Source organism: Scyliorhinus torazame, chromosome 1, assembly GCF_047496885.1.
Source record: "Scyliorhinus torazame isolate Kashiwa2021f chromosome 1, sScyTor2.1, whole genome shotgun sequence".
In the NCBI taxonomy this organism is placed as follows: domain Eukaryota; kingdom Metazoa; phylum Chordata; class Chondrichthyes; order Carcharhiniformes; family Scyliorhinidae; genus Scyliorhinus; species Scyliorhinus torazame.
The window spans coordinates 11226023-11251204 of NC_092707.1; the positions used below are offsets into that span (position 1 = coordinate 11226023).

General features: G+C 51.1%; 1 protein-coding gene across 1 annotated transcript in view; it reads left to right on the plus strand.

Annotated features, from left to right (window-relative positions):
- The window catches only part of noc4l (nucleolar complex associated 4 homolog), an 81212-nt gene that overhangs the window by 50722 nt on the left and 5308 nt on the right, over positions 1–25182 (plus strand). Inside the window, exons 10-14 of the mRNA XM_072466982.1 lie at positions 331–391; positions 1273–1383; positions 5200–5363; positions 8147–8229; positions 10487–10600. Coding sequence (XP_072323083.1) covers positions 331–391; positions 1273–1383; positions 5200–5363; positions 8147–8229; positions 10487–10600 — 533 coding nt within the window. The remainder of the gene's footprint in view (positions 1–330; positions 392–1272; positions 1384–5199; positions 5364–8146; positions 8230–10486; positions 10601–25182) is intronic.

Here is a 25182-nt window from a genome sequence, read left to right on the forward strand (position 1 = left end):
AGGCTTTTTTGTGTTTCTGCCATCATTGGAGACCCTCTGTGACCTCATCCCTAATTCGTCCATCGTGACACACCAGTTTTGCCCTCCCACCCCACCCCCTATCCTCCTCCCAGGTCTCCTGAGCAGTGTCTTTTAGTCACTGGGCCATCCCTCATCCCAAAATCCGACCTGGCGTCCTGTCTCCTCCTTCTGACATGCCTCAGAATGCTCCTCGACACCCCAGAAGCCGGCGACGAGAGTAGATGCCAGGAGTGAGTCTTGGCCTGTCCTGTTGGTGAGCCCCGTTCTCTGTGAAAGGTTTAACTGACACTGTATCTTTGACTTTTGCAGGAGGAGCTATTAGTCTACTCGCCTTGAACGGACTCTTCTATCTTATCCATCATCATAACCTGTAAGTTTCTCCTGTCTTGTTGAATATCAGCGGTTAATGAACCACAGCCACACCTCCATCAGAGGACCACAGCGAACTCCAAATCTGAAATCAAATTTAGGGAAGGTTTTTGCCCTTTTGTTTAAAAAGAAGAGCAACAGGAATAGGTTTGACCTGTTGTGAATGTGAACTTTCGCAAATGTATCATCCCTGTGCGACGCGTGTGCGCGTCCATATTTACAGAATCAAAATAAACCTTAATGTGTTGGAACAACTCTCTTAAATCTCCCCTTAACCTCCTCTGCACTAGTTGCGTCAGGGTGGCGCAGTGGTTAGCACTGCTGCCTCACGGTGCTGAGGACCCCGGTTCGATCCCAGCTCTGGGTCACTGTCCGCGTGGAGTTTGCACATTCTCCCCGTGCCTGCGTGGGTCTCACCCCCACAACCCAAAGGTGTACAGGGTAGGTGGGGTTGGCCACGCTAAATTGCCCCTTAATTGGAAAAAAAATTGGGGACTCTAAATTTATAAACAAAACCTCCTCTGCGCTGAGGAGAACAATTCTACCGTTCTGGTGAATCTCTTCAACGTTTGTGCTTGTGGAGCCGGACGTGGCCCTTGTGGCTAAAGGGATCAAGGGGGTATGGAGAGAACGCGGAGTGGGATACTGAATTTGCATGATCAGCCATGATCGTATTTGAATGGTGGTGCAGTCTCGAGGGGCTGAATGGCCTCCTCCTGCACCTATTTTCTATGTTTCTTGGATGTTCGCAGCTGCAGTTATAATTGCTTCAGAAAATTCCTCGCTGTAAAAGTGCAGGTTGCTCAAGGGACGATTTGAATTTTGTGTCTGTTTTTGAATTTTGAAATGTTTGTGTTTTTTGTCTTGTGCGCGCGTGTACAGGGAGTACCCAGATTTTTACAAGAAGTTGTACAGTTTACTGGAGCCGTCTGTGCTGCATGTGAAATACCGAGCGCGATTCTTCCACCTGCTGGATTTGTTCTTGTCCTCCAGGTCAGTACCTGCACCCACGTGACCCGTTCACCAGCTGATTTCGGCTTCTCTTTATAATACCAAGTACAAATTCTGTGCCACGTTGCCAAACCCTGTATGTTTAGTCAGATTTCCATGATTCCTGCTCCGATTTCTAGGATTCCTCTTCTGATAGTACAAGTCGATAAAATCAGTTCTTGTATCTTCACTACAGCCGATCGCTTTGACAAGTTCTGTGGTTTTTTGTCTTCTCCCTTTCAATGTATCTTCCCCTGACTCCGTTAACACACAAACCCCACCTTTACACAGTGGATAGTGAAGAAGGTTATCTAGGATTGCAACGGGATCTTGATCAATTAGGCCAGTGGGCCGACGAATGGCAGATGGAGTTTAATTTCTATAAATGTGAGGTGATGCATTTTGGCAGATCGAATCAGGCCAGGACCTACTCAGTTAATGGTATGGCGTTGGGGAGAGTTATAGAACAAAGAGATCTAGGAGTACAGGTTCATAGCTCCTTGAAGGTGGAGTCGCAGGTGGACAGGGTGGTGAAGAAGGCATTCGGCATGCTTGGTTTCATTGGTCAGAACATTGAATACAGGAGTTGGGACGTCTTGTTGAAGTTGTACAAGACATTGGTACGGCCACACTTGGAATACTGTGTGCAGTTCTGGTCACCCTATTATAGAAAGGATATTATTAAACTGGAAAGAGTGCAGAAAAGATTTACTAGGATGTTGCCGGGACTTGATGGTTTGAGTTATAAGGAGAGGCTGGATAGACTGGGACTTTTTTCCCTGGAGCGTAGGAGGCTTAGGGGTGATCTTATAGAGGTCTATAAAATAATGAGGGGCATAGATAAGGTAGATAGTCAACATCTTTTCCCAAAGGTAGGGGAGTCTAAAACTAGAGGGCATAGGTTTAAGGTGAGAGGGGAGAGATTCAGAAGGGCCCAGAGGGGCAATTTCTTCACTCAAGAGGGTAGTGAGTGTCTGGAATGTGCTGCCAGAGGTAGTAGTAGAGGCGGGTACAATTGTGTCTTTTAAAAAACATTTAGATAGTTACATGGGTAAGATGGGTATAGAGGGTTATGGGCCAAGTGCGGGCAACTGGGACTAGCTTAATGGTAAAAACTGGGCGGCATGGACTGGTTGGGCCGAAGGGCCTGTTTCCATGCTGTAAACTTCTATGATTCTAGTGGCAGATCCTTGACCCCAATTCCCTGCCTAAAATGGTAGTGGATGGAAAGTACTCCGCCTGGAGGCCGGTGACCAGTGGTGTGCCGCAGGGATCTGTTCTGGGACCTCTGCTCTTTGTGTTTTTTATAAGTGACTTGGATGAGGAAGTGGAAGGGTGGGTTAGTAAGTTTGCCGATGACACAAAGGTTTGGGGGAGTTGTAGATAGTGTTGAGGGTTGTTGCAGATTACAACAGGACATTGACAGGATGCAGAGCTGGGCTGAGAAGTGGCAGATGGAGTTCAACCTAGATAAATGTGAAGTGATTCATTTTGGAAGGTCAAATTTGAATGCTGAATACAGGGTTAAAGGCAGGATTCTTGGAAGTGTGGAGGAACCGAGGGGTCTTGGGGTCCACGTACATAGATCCCTCAAAGTTGCCACCTAGGTTGATAGAACATAAAAACGAGGAGTAGGAGTAGGCCATCTGGCCCCTCGAGCCTGCTCCGCCATTCAATGAGATCATGGCTGATCTTTTGTGGACTCAGCTCCACTTTCCGGCCCGAACACTCCTTTATTCTTCAAAAAACTATCTATCTTTATCTTAAAAACATTTAATGAAGGACCCTCAACTGCTTCACTGGGCAAGGAATGCCATAGATTCACAACCCTTTGGGTAAAGAAGTTCCTCCCAAGCTCAGTCCTAAATCTACTTCCCCTTATTTTGAGGCTATGCCCCCTAGTTCTGCTTTCACCCGCCAGTGGAAAGCAGAGGGTTGTTAAGAAGGCGTATGGTGTGTTGGCTTTCATTAACAGGGGGATTGAGTTTAAGAGCCGCGAGGTTTTGCTGCAGCTTTATAAAACCCTGATTAGACCACACTCGGAATATTGTGTCCAGTTCTGGTCGCCTCATTATAGGAAGGATGTGGATGCTTTGGAGAGGGTGCAGAGGAGATTTACCAGGATGCTGCCTGGACTGGAGGGCATGTCTTATGAAGAAAGGTTGAGGAAGCTAGGGCTTTTCTCACTGGAGCGAAGAAGGCAGAGAGGTGACTTGATAGAGGTGTACAAGGTGGTGAGAGGCATGGATAGAGTGGATAGCCAGAGACTTTTCCCCAGGGTGGAAATGGCTGTCACTAGGGGTGATTGGAGGAAGGTATAGGGGAGATGTCAGAGGTAGGTTCTTTACACAGAGTGGTGGGTGTGTGGAATGCACTGACAGCAGAGGTGGTGGAGTCAGTGTCATTAGGGACATTTAGGCGACTCTTAGACAGGCACATGGACAGCAGTAAATTGAAGGGGTGTAGGTTTGGTTGATCTTAGATTAGGATAAATGGTCGGCACAACATCGTGGGTTGAAGGGCCTGTACTGTCCTATAAACCCCTCTGCATTTCCCCCCACTCTATCAAGACCCATCTTTTCTACAAGCCGCCTCTTGCCTCAACGTGTCTCTCTGCTGCTGGCAATCTGTCCATGTCTGAGTGCGAACTCGAGCCACGGAATGTGACAGCACAGGAGGAGGCCACAGCCCATCCTGCCTGGACCAGCTCTTTGAACGAGCTATCAGACTAGTCTCAGCTCCTCTCGTCTACCCTCTGACTCTTGGCAATTTTTTTTCTTCCAAGTATTTATTCAGTTCCCTTTTGAATCGGAAACTCCGTCCAGTGCCTTTTCAGGTTGTGCATTCCAACTCATAATAGGGTAAAATAAAACGTTTCCTCGTGCTCCCTAATAATAATCTTTATTAGTGTCACAATTAGGCTTACATTAACATTGCAATGAAAATCCCCTAGTCGCCACACTCCGGCGCCTGTTCGGGTACACTGAGGGAGAATTCAGAATGTCCAATTCGCCCAACAGCACGTCTTTCGGGACTTGTGGGAAGAAACCGGAGCACCCGGAGGAAACCCACGCAGACACGGGGAGAACATGCCGACTCCGCACAGACAGTGACCCAAGCCGGGAATCGAACCCGGGTCCCTGGAGCTGTGAAGCAACAGTGCTAACCACTGTGCTACTTTTTTTTTCTCTTTTTTAAAATAAATTTAGAGTACCCAATTATTATTTTTTCCAATTAAGGGGCAATTTAGCGTGGCCAATCCACCTACCCTGCGCATCTTTGGGTTATGGGGGTGAAACCCACGCAGACACGGGGAGAATGTGCAAACTTCACATGGACAGTGACCCGGGGCCGGGATTCGAACCCGGGTCCTCAGCGCCGTGAGGCAGCAGTGCTAACCACTGTGCCGCCCACCACTGTGCTGCCATGCCGTACCTCGCGTTCTTTTGTTGATCACCTGAAGTCTGTGTCGTCTGATCACTGACCATTCAGCCAGTGGAAACAGTTGCTCCTTATCTAATCTATCAACTGCAATAGCCTCCAGCACTTTCCGCAGCTTTTGCCATTTCATCAGATCGAGAAGTGGTTCTATAATCCACTAAGTGGGTGTACGGTTTCTTGTTGCATTCTACGCTGCTGTAACTTTTTCTTACAATTTTAAGTACCCAATGCGGGGTGCCCAGAATTGGGATGGGAAACAATTCTCCAGTGGAGGTTGAAGCAGAAATTTAGAAAGATCTCTTCCTTGCTCCCTATTATTCTAACCTTTCCGTTGTGGACAGACCGGTAAATGTTTGATGTTTCTCTTCCTTTATCCAGCCATTTACCAGCCTATCTTGTGGCAGCGTTTAGCAAGCGCTTATCTCGATTGGCCCTAACCTCACCACCTCAGGCCCTGCTGATGCTCATCCCATTCATCTGCAATCTCATCCGTCGACATCCAGCCTGTAAGCCTCTGATTCACAGGCCCAGTGAAACTCAAGGTAACTGCTCCTTTTGACCCTCGTCGTGGCTACTGTGAGATTCTTTATTGGTGGCCAATATTTGGTTTAGTTTTGAACTCCTGATACTTTGTCTCCCACGGTGTTTCGAAGTTAACGTTGAGTTGAATTTGGATTGGATTGGATTTGTTTATTGTCACGTGTACCGAGGTACAGTGAAAAGTATTTTTCTGCGAGCAGCTCAACAGATCATTAAGTACATGGGAAGAAAAGAAAATACATAATAGGGCAACACAAGGTACACAATGTAACTACATAAGCACCGGCATCGGATGAAGCATACAGGGTGTAGTGTTAATGAGGTCAGTCCATAAGAGGGTCATTTAGGAGTCTGGTAACAGCGGGGAAGAAGCTGTTTTTGAGTCTGTTCGTGCGTGTTCTCAGACTTCTGTATCTCCTGCCCGATGGAAGACATTGGAAGAGTGAGTAAGCCGGGTGGGAGGGGTCTTTGATTATGCTGCCCGCTTTCCCTAGGCAGTGTAGATGGAGTCAATGGATGGGAGGCAGGTTTGTGTGATGGACTGGGCTGTGTTCACGACTCTCTGAAGTTTCTTGCGGTCCTGGGCCGAGCAGTTGCCATACCAGACTGTGATGCAGCCAGATAAGATGTTTTCTGTGGTGCATCTGTAAAAGTTGGTAACAGTCAATGTGGACATGCCAAATTTCCTTGGTTTCCTGAGGAAGTATAGGCGCTGTTGTGCTTTCTTGGTGGTAGCGTCGACGTGGGTGGACCAGGACAGATTTTTGGAGATGTGCACCCCTAGGAATTTGAAACTGCTAACCATCTCCACCTCGGCCCCGTTGAAGCTGACAGGGGTGTGTTACAGGAGTTTGCTTCCTGAAGTCAATGACCAGCTCTTTAGTTTTGCTGGCATTGAGGGAGAGATTGTTGTCGCTGCACCACTCAAGACCAGAAACCAGGGAGAGCCTGTGTTCATTCCTCCGGAAATGCGTTGCCCAAACGGTATGTCGGAAGCATGTTCGGGAGTAAGTTTCAAAAGGCAGTTGAATTGAGAAGGATATATGTGCAGGATTGGGGTTAAGGGTGGGAGGAAATGACCTAAACAATTGGCATCGACACAATGGGCTGAATGGATTCATTCGGCACTATAAGATTCTATCTTTCCAAATTGGTTTGTGCAAATTACAGTGTTGTTTTATATTATTGTCGAATTTTATGTTGATCAATGTGATTTTATCCTGTCCTGGTGGAGTAACCAATTCAAGGCGATGTCTTTTCTTCTACGCGATGTGGGCCTCGCTGAGCTGGGCTAAAATGTTTTACCCATCCCTAATTGCCCCTGAACTGAATGATTTGCCTGGCCATTTCATGGGGGGGGGGGGGGGGGGGGCGGTAGGAGCGGTTTCAAGACCTGTGTATTGAGTTCTTCTACGTGGGGTTATTCCCTGTTGCTCAGCTCAGTACAGAGAGAAACAAAAACACCACAGCCTGGACAAGATGGCTATTTAATCAAGCTTGTTACGTGTCCACGGAGAACAGACTGGATATCGGCCAAGACCTGTTCTACCAAACAAAGAGCCGAGCACAGTAATTATACAACGTTCAAAAATCAATAGCCCACCCCAGTTGAATGCGATCCAATCCCTGAAGCTGCTTCTTTTAAACTTATCCAATAGAATTGCAAGCAGTGTTTAAACTTCACCCAATAGAGTCGCAAGCAGCGCATGATTGATCATCATCCTGACAGCTGCTTAAAATCCCAGCAGCTTGCTGACTGTGAGAAACAGAACAACAGAACCAGCACCCTGGATTGTTTCACAAAGACAAGGGGCGGGATTCTCCACTCCCGCGCCGAAATGCCCATGCCGTCGTGAACGCCGTCGAGGTTCACGACGTCATCTACACGCGCCAGGCCTTGTCGCCGCATAAAGGCGGCGCTGCATAGATGACGCGGCCGGCGCCGCATAAGTGGCGTCACCCGCGCATGCGTGGTTGCCGTCCTCTCTGAGTCCACCCCGCAAGAAGATGGCGGACGGATCTTGCGGGGCCGCGGAAGGAAGGAGGTCATCCTTCAGAGAGGAAGGCCCGACGATCGGTGGGCACCGATCGCGGGCCACCCCACATTTGAGGTACCCCCCGGTGCAGGAACCCCCCTCGCCCCCCCGCAGGCCGCCACCCCCAGCGTTCGCGCGCTGTTCCTGACGCCAGGTGTGGACGGCGCCTGGGAGAACCCGCCGTTTTGGCCTGGCCGCTCGGCCCATCCGGGCCTTAGAATAGCGTGGGTGCCGGAGAATCGCCACTTTGTGTGTCTCCGGCGATTCTGCGGCCCGCGGAACTCGACGGGGCCGTTCTCGCCGCTTGGAAGAATCGTGGGAGGGTGTCGGACCGGCGTCGCGGGAAAATCTGGCGGCCCAGGCGATTCTCCCAACCAGCGCGGGAGTGGAGAATCACGCCCCTGGTCAGAAGTAATGTCCTTTTGGTCAAGTTAGCTATCCTAAATCCCATTTGAGTACTTATTACTGCTATGCCCTAAAAATACATGTTTAATGGTTAGTAATGATTACTCAGTCCTATAATTCATCTCAATCCTTAATAAAACAACTTATGTAAAACTACTCTTGCTGATTCAGTTTTAAGAGATATCATCGCTGACCCCCCCCCCCCCCCCCCCGGTGAATCAAAGATCCACCTGCTGCCGTGGTGGGATTTTAACCTGCTGGTCTGGATTACTGGCCCAGTGACATTACCGTGAGCCACAATTCCCCCTCCAGCTCCATTTTGATTAACTTTGGGTGTTTTCCAGATCTTTCCACTGATCCGTACATAATGGACGAGGAAGATCCCACTAAGTGCCGAGCGATGGAGAGTTCTCTGTGGGAACTCCAGGTTGGTCATTTTGCCGAGTAATGTGTCTTGCCTGTTCGGAATATCTCGCCTAGAAACCAGTCTTGTTATTCTGATTCCTGACGGAAAATCCTTTTTGTCGTTTATTCACGGGATGTGGGTCCCGCTGGCCAGGCCAGCATTTGCCCATCCTCAATTGTCTCTTGAGAAGGTGGTGGTGAGCTGCCGCCTTGACCCGCTGCAGTGGGCGATGTAGGTACACCCACAGTGCTGTTGGGGAGGGAGGTCCATGATTTTGTCCCAGCGACACTGAAGGAACTGTTAAGACCCCCTGGGCTAGCGTGCGGTCAATTCCACCCCCACCTGACCCAGAGTCGTAACAGGTGAAATTAGATTTTATAATAACACCAGTGGCTTTGGTTGAGTTAAGTTGACTACAAACACCAGGGCCGGGATTCTCCCCTACCCGGCGGGGCGGGGGGTCCCGGCGGGATGGAGTGGCGTGAACCACTCTGGCGTCGGGCCGCCCCAAAGGTGCGGATTTCTCCGCACCTTTAGGGGCCAAGCCCTCGCCTTTAGGGGCGAGGCCCGCGCCGGAGTGGTTGTCGTCTCGCTGGCTGACATGGAAGGCCTTTGGTGCCAAACCAGCCAGGGCCTAAGGGACTCCACCGCTAATCTACTTCAACATTCCTTTCCCGCACCTCCCCATATTCCTAAATTCCCAAAGCTCTCGACTGTTGTTTTGACATCGCCAGCTGTCTGGGATAGACACTTCCAAAGACTTAGAATCATAGAATTTACAGTGCAGAAGGAGGCCATTCGGCCCATCAAGTCTGCACCGGCCCTTACAAGAGCACCTTACTGAAGCCCAAGTATCTACCCTATCCCGTAACCCAGTAACCCCCACTTAACATTTTTTGGACACTAAGGGCAGTTTAGCATGGCCAATCCACCTAACCCGCACATCTTTGGACTGTGGGAGGAAACCGGAGCACCCGGAGGAAACCCACGCAGACACGGGGAGAACGTGCAGACTCCGCGCAGACAGCGACCCAGCCGGGAATCGAACCAGGGTCCCTGGAGCTGTGAAGCAACTGTGCTAACCACTATGCTACCGTGCTGCCACTCTTTTGAGTGAAGATATTTCTCCTCATTTGTCAGTCCTAAATGGCAGATGCCTTATTCTGAGATTATGGCCCCCTCTGGTCTCTCCAACTGTGAGGAAAACGGTCTCCCGGGGTACGGTCAAGCATTCTGAGAATCTTTTTGATGTTTCAATGAAAGTGCAAAGATGTGCAGGCTCGGTGTACTGGCCTTGCTAAATTGCTCCTTAGTTTGTCTAAAGGCGGGGTTACGAGGGATGGGGTGGGGAAATGGGCATGGATAGGATGCTCTTTCAGAGTGTCGGTGCAGACGTGGGCCTGATGGCCTCCGTAGGGATTCTATGGCGATCAAGTCTCGTTTCTCTTAGCCCCACGGTGGATCGGTCCACATATTGCGCGCGGTTTTGGTCTTCTCTGAGGAAGGATGTTCTTGCTCTCGAGGGAGTGCAGCGAAGGTTTACCAGACTGATTCCAGGGATGGCGGGACTGTCATATGAGGAGAGATTGACTGGGTTGGGAATATTCTCGCTGGAGTTCAGAAGAATGAGGGGGGATCTCATCGAGACTTATAAAATTCTAACAGGACTGGACAGGGTAGATGCAGGGAAGATGTTACCAATGATGGGTGTGTCCAGAACCAGGGGTCACAGCCTGAGGATTCAGGGTAAACCATTTCGGACAGAGATAAGGAGACATTCACACAAAGAGCGGTGAGCCTGTGGAATTCATTACCACAGGAAGTAGTTGATGCTGAAACATTGAATATATTCAAGAGGCGGCTGGATATAGCACTTGGGGAGAATGGGATCAAAGGCTATGGGGAGAAAGCAGGATTAGGCTATTGAGTTGGATGATCAACCATGATGGTGATGAATGGCGGGGCAGGCTCGAAGGGCCAAAAGGCCTCCTCCTGCTCCCATCTTCTATGTACATGTATCTACCCCATCTCTTACCGTAGGGCAATCGCCATCATCTCGGGGATTAATGTTGTTGATGTAAATGCCATCTGTTTTCTAACTTTACCTTCTGTGCGTGGGTGTGTGAAACAGTTTTTCTTGTGCCCCGACTGTGCACTCCAGCTTAGTTCCAGGTTAAGGAGTTCTCGCAGCAAGCTCTGCTTGTTGTCATAATGTGGCCGGTGTTGTGTTCATGGCTGCACATTGTCAGTTTTGTTTTGCACTCTGTCTCCCTTTCAGACTCTGCAGAATCATTACCATCCTGATGTTGCCAGTGCTGCGTCTGCCATAAATAAAACTTTGTCAAATCAAGAGACCGACCTGGCCAGACTGCTCGACCTTTCTGTTTCAGAGGTGAGCAATAACCTTGCTCGGCTGCTCAGTTTTCTTGTCTGTATTGCAGGTTATTAATCTGTGTTTTCCGCAAAATAATGAATGGAATTGTCAATTAACTTCATTGAAACTGAGGAGACTGTGGTGATCCCATCATTTTATTCTTTCAATTCAAATCACTCGCGTCCTGAATCATAGAATGGCGGGCTATGGTTTTGCAATGTTTCTGGTACTGGGAGTAGCAATCTGGAGGTCGAGAGTGGAAGGGGGGTTTTCAGAATGGAGATTTGTAACTAGTGGTGTTCCACAGGAATCAGTGCTGGGACCACTGTTGTTTGTAATATATATAAATGATCTGGAGGAAAATGTGGATGGTCTGATTAGCAAGTTTGCAGATGACACTAAGATTGGTGGAGTTGCAGATAGCGAGGGGGACTGTCAGAGAATACAGCAGAATATAGATAGATTGGAGAGTTGGGCAGAGAAATGGCAGATGGAGTTCAATCTGGACAAATGCCTGGTGATGCATTTTGAAAGATCAAATTCAGGCGCGATTAATACAGTAAATGGCAGAACCCTTAGGAGCATTGACAGACTGAGAGTTTTGGGCGTTCAGCTCCACAGCTCCATGGAAGTGGCAATGCGGGTGCATAAGATGGTCAATAAGGCATACGGCATGCTTGCCTTCATCGGCCGGGGCATTGAGTACAAGAACTGGCAGGTCATGTTACAGTTGTATAAAACAATAGTTAGCCAATACTTGGAATATTGCGTGCAATTTTGATTGCCACACGACCAGAAGGACGTAGATACTTTGGAGAGAGTGCAAAGAAGGTTCACCAGGATGTTGCCTGGTTTGGAGGGTGTTAGCTATGAGCAGAGTTTGAATAAACTCCGATTGTTTTCATTGGAAAGACAGAGGCTGAGGGGAGACCTGATTGAGGTCTACAAAATTACAAGAGGTATAGACAGGGTGAATAGTCAGAAGCTTTTTCCCAAGGTGGAAGAGTCAATTACGAGGGGGTACAGCTTCAAGGTGAGAGGGGGAAAGTTTAGGGGAGATGTGCGGGGAAAGATTTTCACGCAGAGCGTGTGGGTGCCTGGAACGCGTTGCCAGTGGAGGTGGTGGAGGCAAGGTTTAAGATATATCTTGATACATGAGCAGGCAGGGAATGGAGGGATACAGGTTGTTTGGGCAGTAAATAGTAGGTCTAAGTAAGGAATCTGGATCGGTGCAGGCTTGGTGGGCCGAAGGGCCTGTTCCTGTGCTGTATTCTTTGTCTTTGCTCTTTGAGAATTCAGATACCAACAATGGCAAGTAGTGAGATTGAATTAATTAAATCCAGATAAACCCGGTGGGATCACTCGTGATAATCGGTGACCGGAAACTGCTGCCCATATGGGTCCAGTCTGCACGTGACTCCAGTCCCGTGTCAAGAGATACTCTCTCAGATGGCCTCGCAAGCCACTCAGTTGTAAAATGTTAGCACTCCAGGACGAGAATCCCAACAATTTGTAATTTATAAGATTGTGATGGAAGACTACTAAACCGTATATTCCAATGAAGCAACCCAGTATACTTCAAATGTCACTAATCAAGGTGCAGACCTTTGGAGAGAGATCCTTTCAGGAACACCCTCAAAATCCTCTGTCTTGTTCTATGGCAAACTGCAAAACTACAGACAGACCTGGCTCCTCCCCATTAATTACACCATCTGTATCCCAAGCATAAGGCATTCTCCAGTCTCCTTCCACTGAGATGTTCTGTGACCTGCTCGGTTAGGACTAAACACAATCCCTCATAAATAATCTACACCCCAGGGAACCTCCTAAATATAAACAATATTCCATTAGCCATCCATATGTAAACAAGTAAATGGTTAAAATCAATGATTACCTCACGTTTGCGAACCCTTAATCGCAGCTGTAGCATAAATGTTTTACGTTTATTACAAAAAGCAACACTTTCTGAGGGAAACGGTCAGTGATGGGCAGTCAGTGTAATCTTGCCAGCAGCCTCCACAGCGTAAGCAGTAAATCCCTGGTTCCCGCTTTGCAAAGGTTCAGCTTCCGAGACATTGGCTTGATGTTTACAGAGCTGACCGAGAGGTCCCTGGGTCTATTTCGCCGCTTGGTCTTTGGATTGAGAAGAGAGTTAATTGAATCATAGAATGGTTACAGCACAGAAGGTGACCTTTCAGACCATCGAGTCCATGCTGGCCCCCTGGAAGAGCAATTTAGCTAGCCCCAGACCCAGGCCCCCTGCCTGTAGCACTGCAATTCCTTTCTCCCGCCGGGTGCGTGTACAGTCCATTTTTGGAAGCCTGGATTGAATCTGCCCCCATCACCCATTGTTGTGGTTCTGTTGACTGAGGTTCACATTGCAGCTTGTGCCTCAGTCTAGCTCATGTCATATGACCAGATTTCAGTTCCCATTCAGCCCATAAAGTATCTTCTCTTTTTAAAAAAAAATTTAGACTACCCAATTCATTTTTTCCAATTAAGGGCCAATTTAGCGTGGCCAATCCACCTACCCTGCATATCTTTGGGTTGTGGGGGCGAAACCCACGCAGACACGGAGAATGTGCAAACTCCACACGGACAGTGACCCAGAGCCAGGATCGAACCTGGGACCGTGGCGCCGTGAGGCAGCAGTGCGAACCACTGCTTCCCCATGGCTGCTGCGTTAAAAATCCTGAAATTCCTTTGAGGAAGCACCACCAGCAAATGGACGGCAGCTCTTCAAGGTGGGGCAGGTCATCACCATCACCACCTCCTCAGGGTAACTCGAGATCGTAGAATCATAGAATTTACAGTGCAGAAGGAGGCCATTCGGCCCATCGAGTCTGCACCGGTCCTTGGAAAGAGCACCCTACTGAAGCCCACACCTCCACCCCATCCCCAGAACCCAGTAACCCCACCTATCCTTTTTGGACACTAAGGGAAATTTAGCATGGCCGCAGGAAGCCCACGCAGACCCGGGGAGAACGTGCTGACTCCGCATAAACAGTGACCCAAGCCGGGAATCGAACCTGGGACCCTGGAGCTGTGAAGCAACTGTGCTAACCACTGTGCTACCGTGCTGCCCTCCTGATGGGCAATAATTTGCTGGGATCAATACTGGGCAATGGGGAGAGAGAGGGATTAATTTGGGATTGATACAGGGCTATGGGAGAGAGTGCGGGGCAATGGGATTAGTTTGGGATTGATACAGGGCTATGGGGAGAGAGTGGGGCAGTGGGATTAGTTTGTGACTGATACAGGACTATGGGGAGAGAGCGGGGCAGTGGGATTAGTTTGGGGTTGATACAGGGCTATGGGGAGAGAGTGGGGCAGTGGGATTAGTTTGGGATTGATACAGGGCTATGGGGAGAGAGTGGGGCAGTGGGATTAGTTTGTGACTGATACAGGACGATGGGGAGAGAGTGGGGTAGTGGGATTAGTTTGGGATTGATACAGGGCCATGGGGAGAGAGCGGGGCAGTGGGTTTAGTTTGGGGTTGATACAGGGCTATGGGGAGAGAGTGGGGCAGTGGGATTAGTTTGGGGTTGATACAGGGCTATGGGGAGAGAGTGGGGTAGTGGGATTAGTTTGGGATTGATACAGGGCCATGGGGAGAGAGTGAGTCGGTGGGTTTAGTTTGGGGTTGATACAGGGCTATGGGGAGAGAGTGGGGCAGTGGGATTAGTTTGGGATTGATACAGGGCTATGGGGAGAGAGTGAGTCAGTGGGTTTAGTTTGTGGTTGATACAGGGCTATGGGGAGAGAGTGGGGCAGTGGGATTAGTTTGGGATTGATACAGGGCTATGGGAAGAGAGTGAGTCAGTGGGTTTAGTTTGGGGTTGATACAGGGCTATAGGGAGAGATCGGGGCAGTGGGATTAGTTTGGGATTGATACAGGGCTATGGGGAGATTACAGGGCAGTGGGATTAGTTTGGGGTTGATACAGGGCTATGGGGAGAGAGCAGGGCAGTGGGATTAGTTTGGGGTTGATACAGGGCTATGGGTAGAGAGTGGGGCAGTGGGATTAGTTGGGGGATTGGTACAGGGCTATGGGGAGAGAGCGGGGCAGTGGGATTAGTTTGGGGATTGATACAAGGCTATGGGGAGAGAGTAGGGCAGTGGGATTAGTTGGGGGATTGATACAGAGCTATGGGGAGAGAGTGGGGCAGTGGGATTAGTTTGGGGTTGATACAGGGCTATGGGTAGAGAGTGGGGCAGTGAGATTAATTGGGGGATTGACACAGGGCTGTGGGGAGAGAGCGGGGCAGTGGGATTAGTTTGGGATTGGTACAGGGCTATGGGGAGAGAGGGGGCAGTGGGTTTAGTTTGGGGTTGATACAGGGCTATGGGGAGAGAGCAGGGCAGTGGGATTAGCTTGGGATTGACACAGGGCTACGGTGAGATAATGTGCAGTGGGATTAGTTTGGGGTTGATACAGGGCAATGGGGAGAGAGCGGGGCAGTGGGATTAGTTTGGGATTGATACAAGGCTATGGGGAGAGAGCGGGGCAGTGGGATTAGTTTGGGGTTGGTACAGGGCTATGGGGAGAGAGTGAGTCAGTGGGTTTAGTTTGGGGTTGATACAGGGCTATGGGGAGAGAGCGGGGCAGTGGGATTAGTTTGGGGTTGGTACAGGGCTATGGGGAGAGAGTGAGTCAGTGGGTTTAGTTTGGGGTTGATACAGGGCTATGGGGAGAGAGCGGGGCAGTGGGATTAGTTTGGGGTTGATACAGGGTTATGGGGAGAGAGTGGGGCAGTGGGATTAGTTTGGGGTTGATACAGGGCTATGGGTAGAGAGTGGGGCAGTGGGATTAGTTGGGGGATTGACACAGGGCTGTGGGGAGAGAGCGGGACAGTGGGATTAGTTTGGGGTTGATACAGGGCTATGGGGAGAGAGCAGGGCAGTGGGATTAGCTTGGGATTGACACAGGGCTACGGTGAGATAATGTGCAGTGGGATTAGTTTGGGGTTGATACAGGGCAATGGGGAGAGAGCGGGGCAGTGGGATTAGTTTGGGATTGATACAAGGCTATGGGGAGAGAGCGGGGCAGTGGGATTAGTTTGGGGTTGGTACAGGGCTATGGGGAGAGAGTGAGTCAGTGGGTTTAGTTTGGGGTTGATACAGGGCTATGGGGAGAGAGCGGGGCAGTGGGATTAGTTTGGGGTTGATACAGGGTTATGGGGAGAGAGTGGGGCAGTGGGATTAGTTTGGGGTTGATACAGGGCTATGGGTAGAGAGTGGGGCAGTGGGATTAGTTGGGGGATTGACACAGGGCTGTGGGGAGAGAGCGGGACAGTGGGATTAGTTTGGGGTTGATACAGGGCTATGGGGAGAGAGTGAGTCAGTGGGTTTAGTTTGGGGTTGATACAGGGCTATGGGGAGAGAGCGGGGCAGTGGGATTAGTTTGGGATTGATACAGGGCTATGGGGAGAGAGTGAGTCAGTGGGTTTAGTTTGGGGTTGATGCAGGGCTATGGGGAGAGAGCGGGACAGTGGGATTAGTTTGGGATTGATACAGGGCTATGGGGAGAGAGTGGGGCAGTGGGATTAGTTTGGGATTGATACAGGGCTATGGGGAGAGAGTGGGGCAGTGGGATTAGTTTGTGATTGATACAGGACGATGGGGAGAGAGTGGGGTAGTGGGATTAGTTTGGGATTGATACAGGGCCATGGGGAGAGAGCGGGGCAGTGGGTTTAGTTTGGGGTTGATACAGGGCTATGGGGAGAGAGTGGGGCAGTGGGATTAGTTTGGGGTTGATACAGGGCTATGGGGAGAGAGTGGGGTAGTGGGATTAGTTTGGGATTGATACAGGGCCATGGGGAGAGAGTGAGTCGGTGGGTTTAGTTTGGGGTTGATACAGGGCTATGGGGAGAGAGTGGGGCAGTGGGATTAGTTTGGGATTGATACAGGGCTATGGGGAGAGAGTGAGTCAGTGGGTTTAGTTTGTGGTTGATACAGGGCTATGGGGAGAGAGTGGGGCAGTGGGATTAGTTTGGGATTGATACAGGGCTATGGGAAGAGAGTGAGTCAGTGGGTTTAGTTTGTGGTTGATACAGGGCTATGGGGAGAGATCGGGGCAGTGGGATTAGTTTGGGATTGATACAGGGCTATGGGGAGATTACAGGGCAGTGGGATTAGTTTGGGGTTGATACAGGGCTATGGGGAGAGAGCAGGGCAGTGGGATTAGTTTGGGGTTGATACAGGGCTATGGGTAGAGAGTGGGGCAGTGGGATTAGTTGGGGGATTGGTACAGGGCTATGGGGAGAGAGCGGGGCAGTGGGATTAGTTTGGGGATTGATACAGGGCTATGGGGAGAGAGTAGGGCAGTGGGATTAGTTGGGGGATTGATACAGAGCTATGGGGAGAGAGTGGGGCAGTGGGATTAGTTTGGGGTTGATACAGGGCTATGGGTAGAGAGTGGGGCAGTGAGATTAATTGGGGGATTGACACAGGGCTGTGGGGAGAGAGCGGGGCAGTGGGATTAGTTTGGGATTGGTACAGGGCTATGGGGAGAGAGGGGGCAGTGGGTTTAGTTTGGGGTAGATACAGGGCTATGGGGAGAGAGCAGGGCAGTGGGATTAGCTTGGGATTGACACAGGGCTACGGTGAGATAATGTGCAGTGGGATTAGTTTGGGGTTGATACAGGGCAATGGGGAGAGAGCGGGGCAGTGGGATTAGTTTGGGATTGATACAAGGCTATGGGGAGAGAGCGGGGCAGTAGGTTTAGTTTGGGGTTGGTACAGGGCTATGGGGAGAGAGCGGGGCAGTGGGATTAGTTTGGGGTTGGTACAGGGCTATGGGGAGAGAGTGAGTCAGTGGGTTTAGTTTGGGGTTGATACAGGGCTATGGGGAGAGAGTGGGGCAGTGGGATTAGTTTGGGATTGATACAGGGCTATGGGAAGAGAGTGAGTCAGTGGGTTTAGTTTGGGGTTGATACAGGTCTATAGGGAGAGATCGGGGCAGTGGGATTAGTTTGGGATTGATACAGGGCTATGGGGAGATTACAGGGCAGTGGGATTAGTTTGGGGTTGATACAGGGCTATGGGGAGAGAGCAGGGCAGTGGGATTAGTTTGGGGTTGATACAGGGCTATGGGTAGAGAGTGGGGCAGTGGGATTAGTTGGGGGATTGGTACAGGGCTATGGGGAGAGAGCGGGGCAGTGGGATTAGTTTGGGGATTGATACAGGGCTATGGGGAGAGAGTAGGGCAGTGGGATTAGTTGGGGGATTGATACAGAGCTATGGGGAGAGAGTGGGGCAGTGGGATTAGTTTGGGGTTGATACAGGGCTATGGGTAGAGAGTGGGGCAGTGAGATTAATTGGGGGATTGACACAGGGCTGTGGGGAGAGAGCGGGGCAGTGGGATTAGTTTGGGATTGGTACAGGGCTATGGGGAGAGAGGGGGCAGTGGGTTTAGTTTGGGGTAGATACAGGGCTATGGGGAGAGAGCAGGGCAGTGGGATTAGTTTGGGATTGACACAGGGCTACGGTGAGATAATGTGCAGTGGGATTAGTTTGGGGTTGATACAGGGCAATGGGGAGAGAGCGGGGCAGTGGGATTAGTTTGGGATTGATACAAGGCTATGGGGAGAGAGCGGGGCAGTAGGTTTAGTTTGGGGTTGGTACAGGGCTATGGGGAGAGAGCGGGGCAGTGGGATTAGTTTGGGGTTGGTACAGGGCTATGGGGAGAGAGTGAGTCAGTGGGTTTAGTTTGGGGTTGATACAGGGCTATGGGGAGAGAGCGGGGCAGTGGGATTAGTTTGGGGTTGATACAGGGCTATGGGTAGAGAGTGGGGCAGTGGGATTAGTTGGGGGATTGACACAGGGCTGTGGGGAGAGAGCGGGACAGTGGGATTAGTTTGGGGTTGATACAGGGCTATGGGGAGAGAGCAGGGCAGTGGGATTAGCTTGGGATTGACACAGGGCTACGGTGAGATAATGTGCAGTGGGATTAGTTTGGGGTTGATACAGGGCAATGGGGAGAGAGCGGGGCAGTGGGATTAGTTTGGGTTTGATACAAGGCTATGGGGAGAGAGCGGGGCAGTGGGATTAGTTTGGGGTTGGTACAGGGCTATGGGGAGAGAGTGAGTCAGTGGGTTTAGTTTGGGGTTGATACAGGGCTATGGGGAGAGAGCGGGGCAGTGGGATTAGTTTGGGGTTGATACAGGGTTATGGGGAGAGAGTGGGGCAGTGGGATTAGTTTGGGGTTGATACAGGGCTATGGGTAGAGAGTGGGGCAGTGGGATTAGTTGGGGGATTGACACAGGGCTGTGGGGAGAGAGCGGGACAGTGGGATTAGTTTGGGGTTGATACAGGGCTATGGGGAGAGAGTGAGTCAGTGGGTTTAGTTTGGGGTTGATACAGGGCTATGGGGAGAGAGCGGGGCAGTGGGATTAGTTTGGGATTGATACAGGGCTATGGGGAGAGAGTGAGTCAGTGGGATTAGTTTGGGATTGATACAGGGCTATGGGGAGAGAGTGGGGCAGTGGGATTAGTTTGTGACTGATACAGGACTATGGGGAGAGAGCGGGGCAGTGGGATTAGTTTGGGGTTGATACAGGGCTATGGGGAGAGAGTGGGGCAGTGGGATTAGTTTGGGATTGATACAGGGCTATGGGGAGAGAGTGGGGCAGTGGGATTAGTTTGTGACTGATACAGGACTATGGGGAGAGAGCGGGGCAGTGGGATTAGTTTGGGGTTGGTACAGGGCTATGGGGAGAGAGTGAGTCAGTGGGTTTAGTTTGGGGTTGATACAGGGCTATGGGGAGAGAGTGGGGCAGTGGGATTAGTTTGGGATTGATACAGGGCTATGGGAAGAGAGTGAGTCAGTGGGTTTAGTTTGGGGTTGATACAGGTCTATAGGGAGAGATCGGGGCAGTGGGATTAGTTTGGGATTGATACAGGGCTATGGGGAGATTACAGGGCAGTGGGATTAGTTTGGGGTTGATACAGGGCTATGGGGAGAGAGCAGGGCAGTGGGATTAGTTTGGGGTTGATACAGGGCTATGGGTAGAGAGTGGGGCAGTGGGATTAGTTGGGGGATTGGTACAGGGCTATGGGGAGAGAGCGGGGCAGTGGGATTAGTTTGGGGATTGATACAGGGCTATGGGGAGAGAGTAGGGCAGTGGGATTAGTTGGGGGATTGATACAGAGCTATGGGGAGAGAGTGGGGCAGTGGGATTAGTTTGGGGTTGATACAGGGCTATGGGTAGAGAGTGGGGCAGTGAGATTAATTGGGGGATTGACACAGGGCTGTGGGGAGAGAGCGGGGCAGTGGGATTAGTTTGGGATTGGTACAGGGCTATGGGGAGAGAGGGGGCAGTGGGTTTAGTTTGGGGTAGATACAGGGCTATGGGGAGAGAGCAGGGCAGTGGGATTAGTTTGGGATTGACACAGGGCTACGGTGAGATAATGTGCAGTGGGATTAGTTTGGGGTTGATACAGGGCAATGGGGAGAGAGCGGGGCAGTGGGATTAGTTTGGGATTGATACAAGGCTATGGGGAGAGAGCGGGGCAGTAGGTTTAGTTTGGGGTTGGTACAGGGCTATGGGGAGAGAGCGGGGCAGTGGGATTAGTTTGGGGTTGGTACAGGGCTATGGGGAGAGAGTGAGTCAGTGGGTTTAGTTTGGGGTTGATACAGGGCTATGGGGAGAGAGCGGGGCAGTGGGATTAGTTTGGGGTTGATACAGGGCTATGGGTAGAGAGTGGGGCAGTGGGATTAGTTGGGGGATTGACACAGGGCTGTGGGGAGAGAGCGGGACAGTGGGATTAGTTTGGGGTTGATACAGGGCTATGGGGAGAGAGCAGGGCAGTGGGATTAGCTTGGGATTGACACAGGGCTACGGTGAGATAATGTGCAGTGGGATTAGTTTGGGGTTGATACAGGGCAATGGGGAGAGAGCGGGGCAGTGGGATTAGTTTGGGTTTGATACAAGGCTATGGGGAGAGAGCGGGGCAGTGGGATTAGTTTGGGGTTGGTACAGGGCTATGGGGAGAGAGTGAGTCAGTGGGTTTAGTTTGGGGTTGATACAGGGCTATGGGGAGAGAGCGGGGCAGTGGGATTAGTTTGGGGTTGATACAGGGTTATGGGGAGAGAGTGGGGCAGTGGGATTAGTTTGGGGTTGATACAGGGCTATGGGTAGAGAGTGGGGCAGTGGGATTAGTTGGGGGATTGACACAGGGCTGTGGGGAGAGAGCGGGACAGTGGGATTAGTTTGGGGTTGATACAGGGCTATGGGGAGAGAGTGAGTCAGTGGGTTTAGTTTGGGGTTGATACAGGGCTATGGGGAGAGAGCGGGGCAGTGGGATTAGTTTGGGATTGATACAGGGCTATGGGGAGAGAGTGAGTCAGTGGGATTAGTTTGGGATTGATACAGGGCTATGGGGAGAGAGTGGGGCAGTGGGATTAGTTTGTGACTGATACAGGACTATGGGGAGAGAGCGGGGCAGTGGGATTAGTTTGGGGTTGATACAGGGCTATGGGGAGAGAGTGGGGCAGTGGGATTAGTTTGGGATTGATACAGGGCTATGGGGAGAGAGTGGGGCAGTGGGATTAGTTTGTGACTGATACAGGACTATGGGGAGAGAGCGGGGCAGTGGGATTAGTTTGGGATTGATACAGGGCTATGGGGAGAGAGTGGGGCAGTGGGATTAGTTTGTGACTGATACAGGACGATGGGGAGAGAGTGGGGTAGTGGGATTAGTTTGGGATTGAGACAGGGCCATGGGGAGAGAGCGGGGCAGTGGGTTTAGTTTGGGGTTGATACAGGGCTATGGGGAGAGAGTGGGGCAGTGGGATTAGTTTGGGGTTGATACAGGGCTATGGGGAGAGAGTGGGGTAGTGGGATTAGTTTGGGATTGATACAGGGCCATGGGGAGAGAGTGAGTCGGTGGGTTTAGTTTGGGGTTGATACAGGGCTATGGGGAGAGAGTGGGGCAGTGGGATTAGTTTGGGATTGATACAGGGCTATGGGGAGAGAGTGAGTCAGTGGGTTTAGTTTGTGGTTGATACAGGGCTATGGGGAGAGAGTGGGGCAGTGGGATTAGTTTGGGATTGATACAGGGCTATGGGAAGAGAGTGAGTCAGTGGGTTTAGTTTGGGGTTGATACAGGGCTATAGGGAGAGATCGGGGCAGTGGGATTAGTTTGGGATTGATACAGGGCTATGGGGAGATTACAGGGCAGTGGGATTAGTTTGGGGTTGATACAGGGCTATGGGGAGAGAGCTGGGCAGTGGGATTAGTTTGGGGTTGATACAGGGCTATGGGTAGAGAGTGGGGCAGTGGGATTAGTTGGGGGATTGGTACAGGGCTATGGGGAGAGAGCGGGGCAGTGGGATTAGTTTGGGGATTGATACAGGGCTATGGGGAGAGAGTAGGGCAGTGGGATTAGTTGGGGGATTGATACAGAGCTATGGGGAGAGAGTGGGGCAGTGGGATTAGTTTGGGGTTGATACAGGGCTATGGGTAGAGAGTGGGGCAGTGAGATTAATTGGGGGATTGACACAGGGCTGTGGGGAGAGAGCGGGGCAGTGGGATTAGTTTGGGATTGGTACAGGGCTATGGGGAGAGAGGGGGCAGTGGGTTTAGTTTGGGGTTGATACAGGGCTATGGGGAGAGAGCAGGGCAGTGGGATTAGCTTGGGATTGACACAGGGCTACGGTGAGATAATGTGCAGTGGGATTAGTTTGGGGTTGATACAGGGCAATGGGGAGAGAGCGGGGCAGTGGGATTAGTTTGGGATTGATACAAGGCTATGGGGAGAGAGCGGGGCAGTGGGATTAGTTTGGGGTTGGTACAGGGCTATGGGGAGAGAGTGAGTCAGTGGGTTTAGTTTGGGGTTGATACAGGGCTATGGGGAGAGAGCGGGGCAGTGGGATTAGTTTGGGGTTGGTACAGGGCTATGGGGAGAGAGTGAGTCAGTGGGTTTAGTTTGGGGTTGATACAGGGCTATGGGGAGAGAGCGGGGCAGTGGGATTAGTTTGGGGTTGATACAGGGTTATGGGGAGAGAGTGGGGCAGTGGGATTAGTTTGGGGTTGATACAGGGCTATGGGTAGAGAGTGGGGCAGTGGGATTAGTTGGGGGATTGACACAGGGCTGTGGGGAGAGAGCGGGACAGTGGGATTAGTTTGGGGTTGATACAGGGCTATGGGGAGAGAGCAGGGCAGTGGGATTAGCTTGGGATTGACACAGGGCTACGGTGAGATAATGTGCAGTGGGATTAGTTTGGGGTTGATACAGGGCAATGGGGAGAGAGCGGGGCAGTGGGATTAGTTTGGGATTGATACAAGGCTATGGGGAGAGAGCGGGGCAGTGGGATTAGTTTGGGGTTGGTACAGGGCTATGGGGAGAGAGTGAGTCAGTGGGTTTAGTTTGGGGTTGATACAGGGCTATGGGGAGAGAGCGGGGCAGTGGGATTAGTTTGGGGTTGATACAGGGTTATGGGGAGAGAGTGGGGCAGTGGGATTAGTTTGGGGTTGATACAGGGCTATGGGTAGAGAGTGGGGCAGTGGGATTAGTTGGGGGATTGACACAGGGCTGTGGGGAGAGAGCGGGACAGTGGGATTAGTTTGGGGTTGATACAGGGCTATGGGGAGAGAGTGAGTCAGTGGGTTTAGTTTGGGGTTGATACAGGGCTATGGGGAGAGAGCGGGGCAGTGGGATTAGTTTGGGATTGATACAGGGCTATGGGGAGAGAGTGAGTCAGTGGGTTTAGTTTGGGGTTGATGCAGGGCTATGGGGAGAGAGCGGGACAGTGGGATTAGTTTGGGATTGATACAGGGCTATGGGGAGAGAGTGGGGCAGTGGGATTAGTTTGGGATTGATACAGGGCTATGGGGAGAGAGTGGGGCAGTGGGATTAGTTTGTGATTGATACAGGACGATGGGGAGAGAGTGGGGTAGTGGGATTAGTTTGGGATTGATACAGGGCCATGGGGAGAGAGCGGGGCAGTGGGTTTAGTTTGGGGTTGATACAGGGCTATGGGGAGAGAGTGGGGCAGTGGGATTAGTTTGGGGTTGATACAGGGCTATGGGGAGAGAGTGGGGTAGTGGGATTAGTTTGGGATTGATACAGGGCCATGGGGAGAGAGTGAGTCGGTGGGTTTAGTTTGGGGTTGATACAGGGCTATGGGGAGAGAGTGGGGCAGTGGGATTAGTTTGGGATTGATACAGGGCTATGGGGAGAGAGTGAGTCAGTGGGTTTAGTTTGTGGTTGATACAGGGCTATGGGGAGAGAGTGGGGCAGTGGGATTAGTTTGGGATTGATACAGGGCTATGGGAAGAGAGTGAGTCAGTGGGTTTAGTTTGGGGTTGATACAGGTCTATAGGGAGAGATCGGGGCAGTGGGATTAGTTTGGGATTGATACAGGGCTATGGGGAGATTACAGGGCAGTGGGATTAGTTTGGGGTTGATACAGGGCTATGGGGAGAGAGCAGGGCAGTGGGATTAGTTTGGGGTTGATACAGGGCTATGGGTAGAGAGTGGGGCAGTGGGATTAGTTGGGGGATTGGTACAGGGCTATGGGGAGAGAGCGGGGCAGTGGGATTAGTTTGGGGATTGATACAGTGCTATGGGGAGAGAGTAGGGCAGTGGGATTAGTTGGGGGATTGATACAGAGCTATGGGGAGAGAGTGGGGCAGTGGGATTAGTTTGGGGTTGATACAGGGCTATGGGTAGAGAGTGGGGCAGTGAGATTAATTGGGGGATTGACACAGGGCTGTGGGGAGAGAGCGGGGCAGTGGGATTAGTTTGGGATTGGTACAGGGCTATGGGGAGAGAGGGGGCAGTGGGTTTAGTTTGGGGTTGATACAGGGCTATGGGGAGAGAGCAGGGCAGTGGGATTAGCTTGGGATTGACACAGGGCTACGGTGAGATAATGTGCAGTGGGATTAGTTTGGGGTTGATACAGGGCAATGGGGAGAGAGCGGGGCAGTGGGATTAGTTTGGGATTGATACAAGGCTATGGGGAGAGAGCGGGGCAGTAGGTTTAATTTGGGGTTGGTACAGGGCTATGGGGAGAGAGCGGGGCAGTGGGATTAGTTTGGGGTTGGTACAGGGCTATGGGGAGAGAGTGAGTCAGTGGGTTTAATTTGGGGTTGATACAGGGCTATGGGGAGAGAGCGGGGCAGTGGGATTAGTTTGGGGTTGATACAGGGCTATGGGTAGAGAGTGGGGCAGTGGGATTAGTTGGGGGATTGACACAGGGCTGTGGGGAGAGAGCGGGACAGTGGGATTAGTTTGGGGTTGATACAGGGCTATGGGGAGAGAGCAGGGCAGTGGGATTAGCTTGGGATTGACACAGGGCTACGGTGAGATAATGTGCAGTGGGATTAGTTTGGCGTTGATACAGGGCAATGGGGAGAGAGCGGGGCAGTGGGATTAGTTTGGGTTTGATACAAGGCTATGGGGAGAGAGCGGGGCAGTGGGATTAGTTTGGGGTTGGTACAGGGCTATGGGGAGAGAGTGAGTCAGTGGGTTTAGTTTGGGGTTGATACAGGGCTATGGGGAGAGAGCGGGGCAGTGGGATTAGTTTGGGATTGATACAGGGCTATGGGGAGAGAGTGAGTCAGTGGGTTTAGTTTGTGGTTGATACAGGGCTA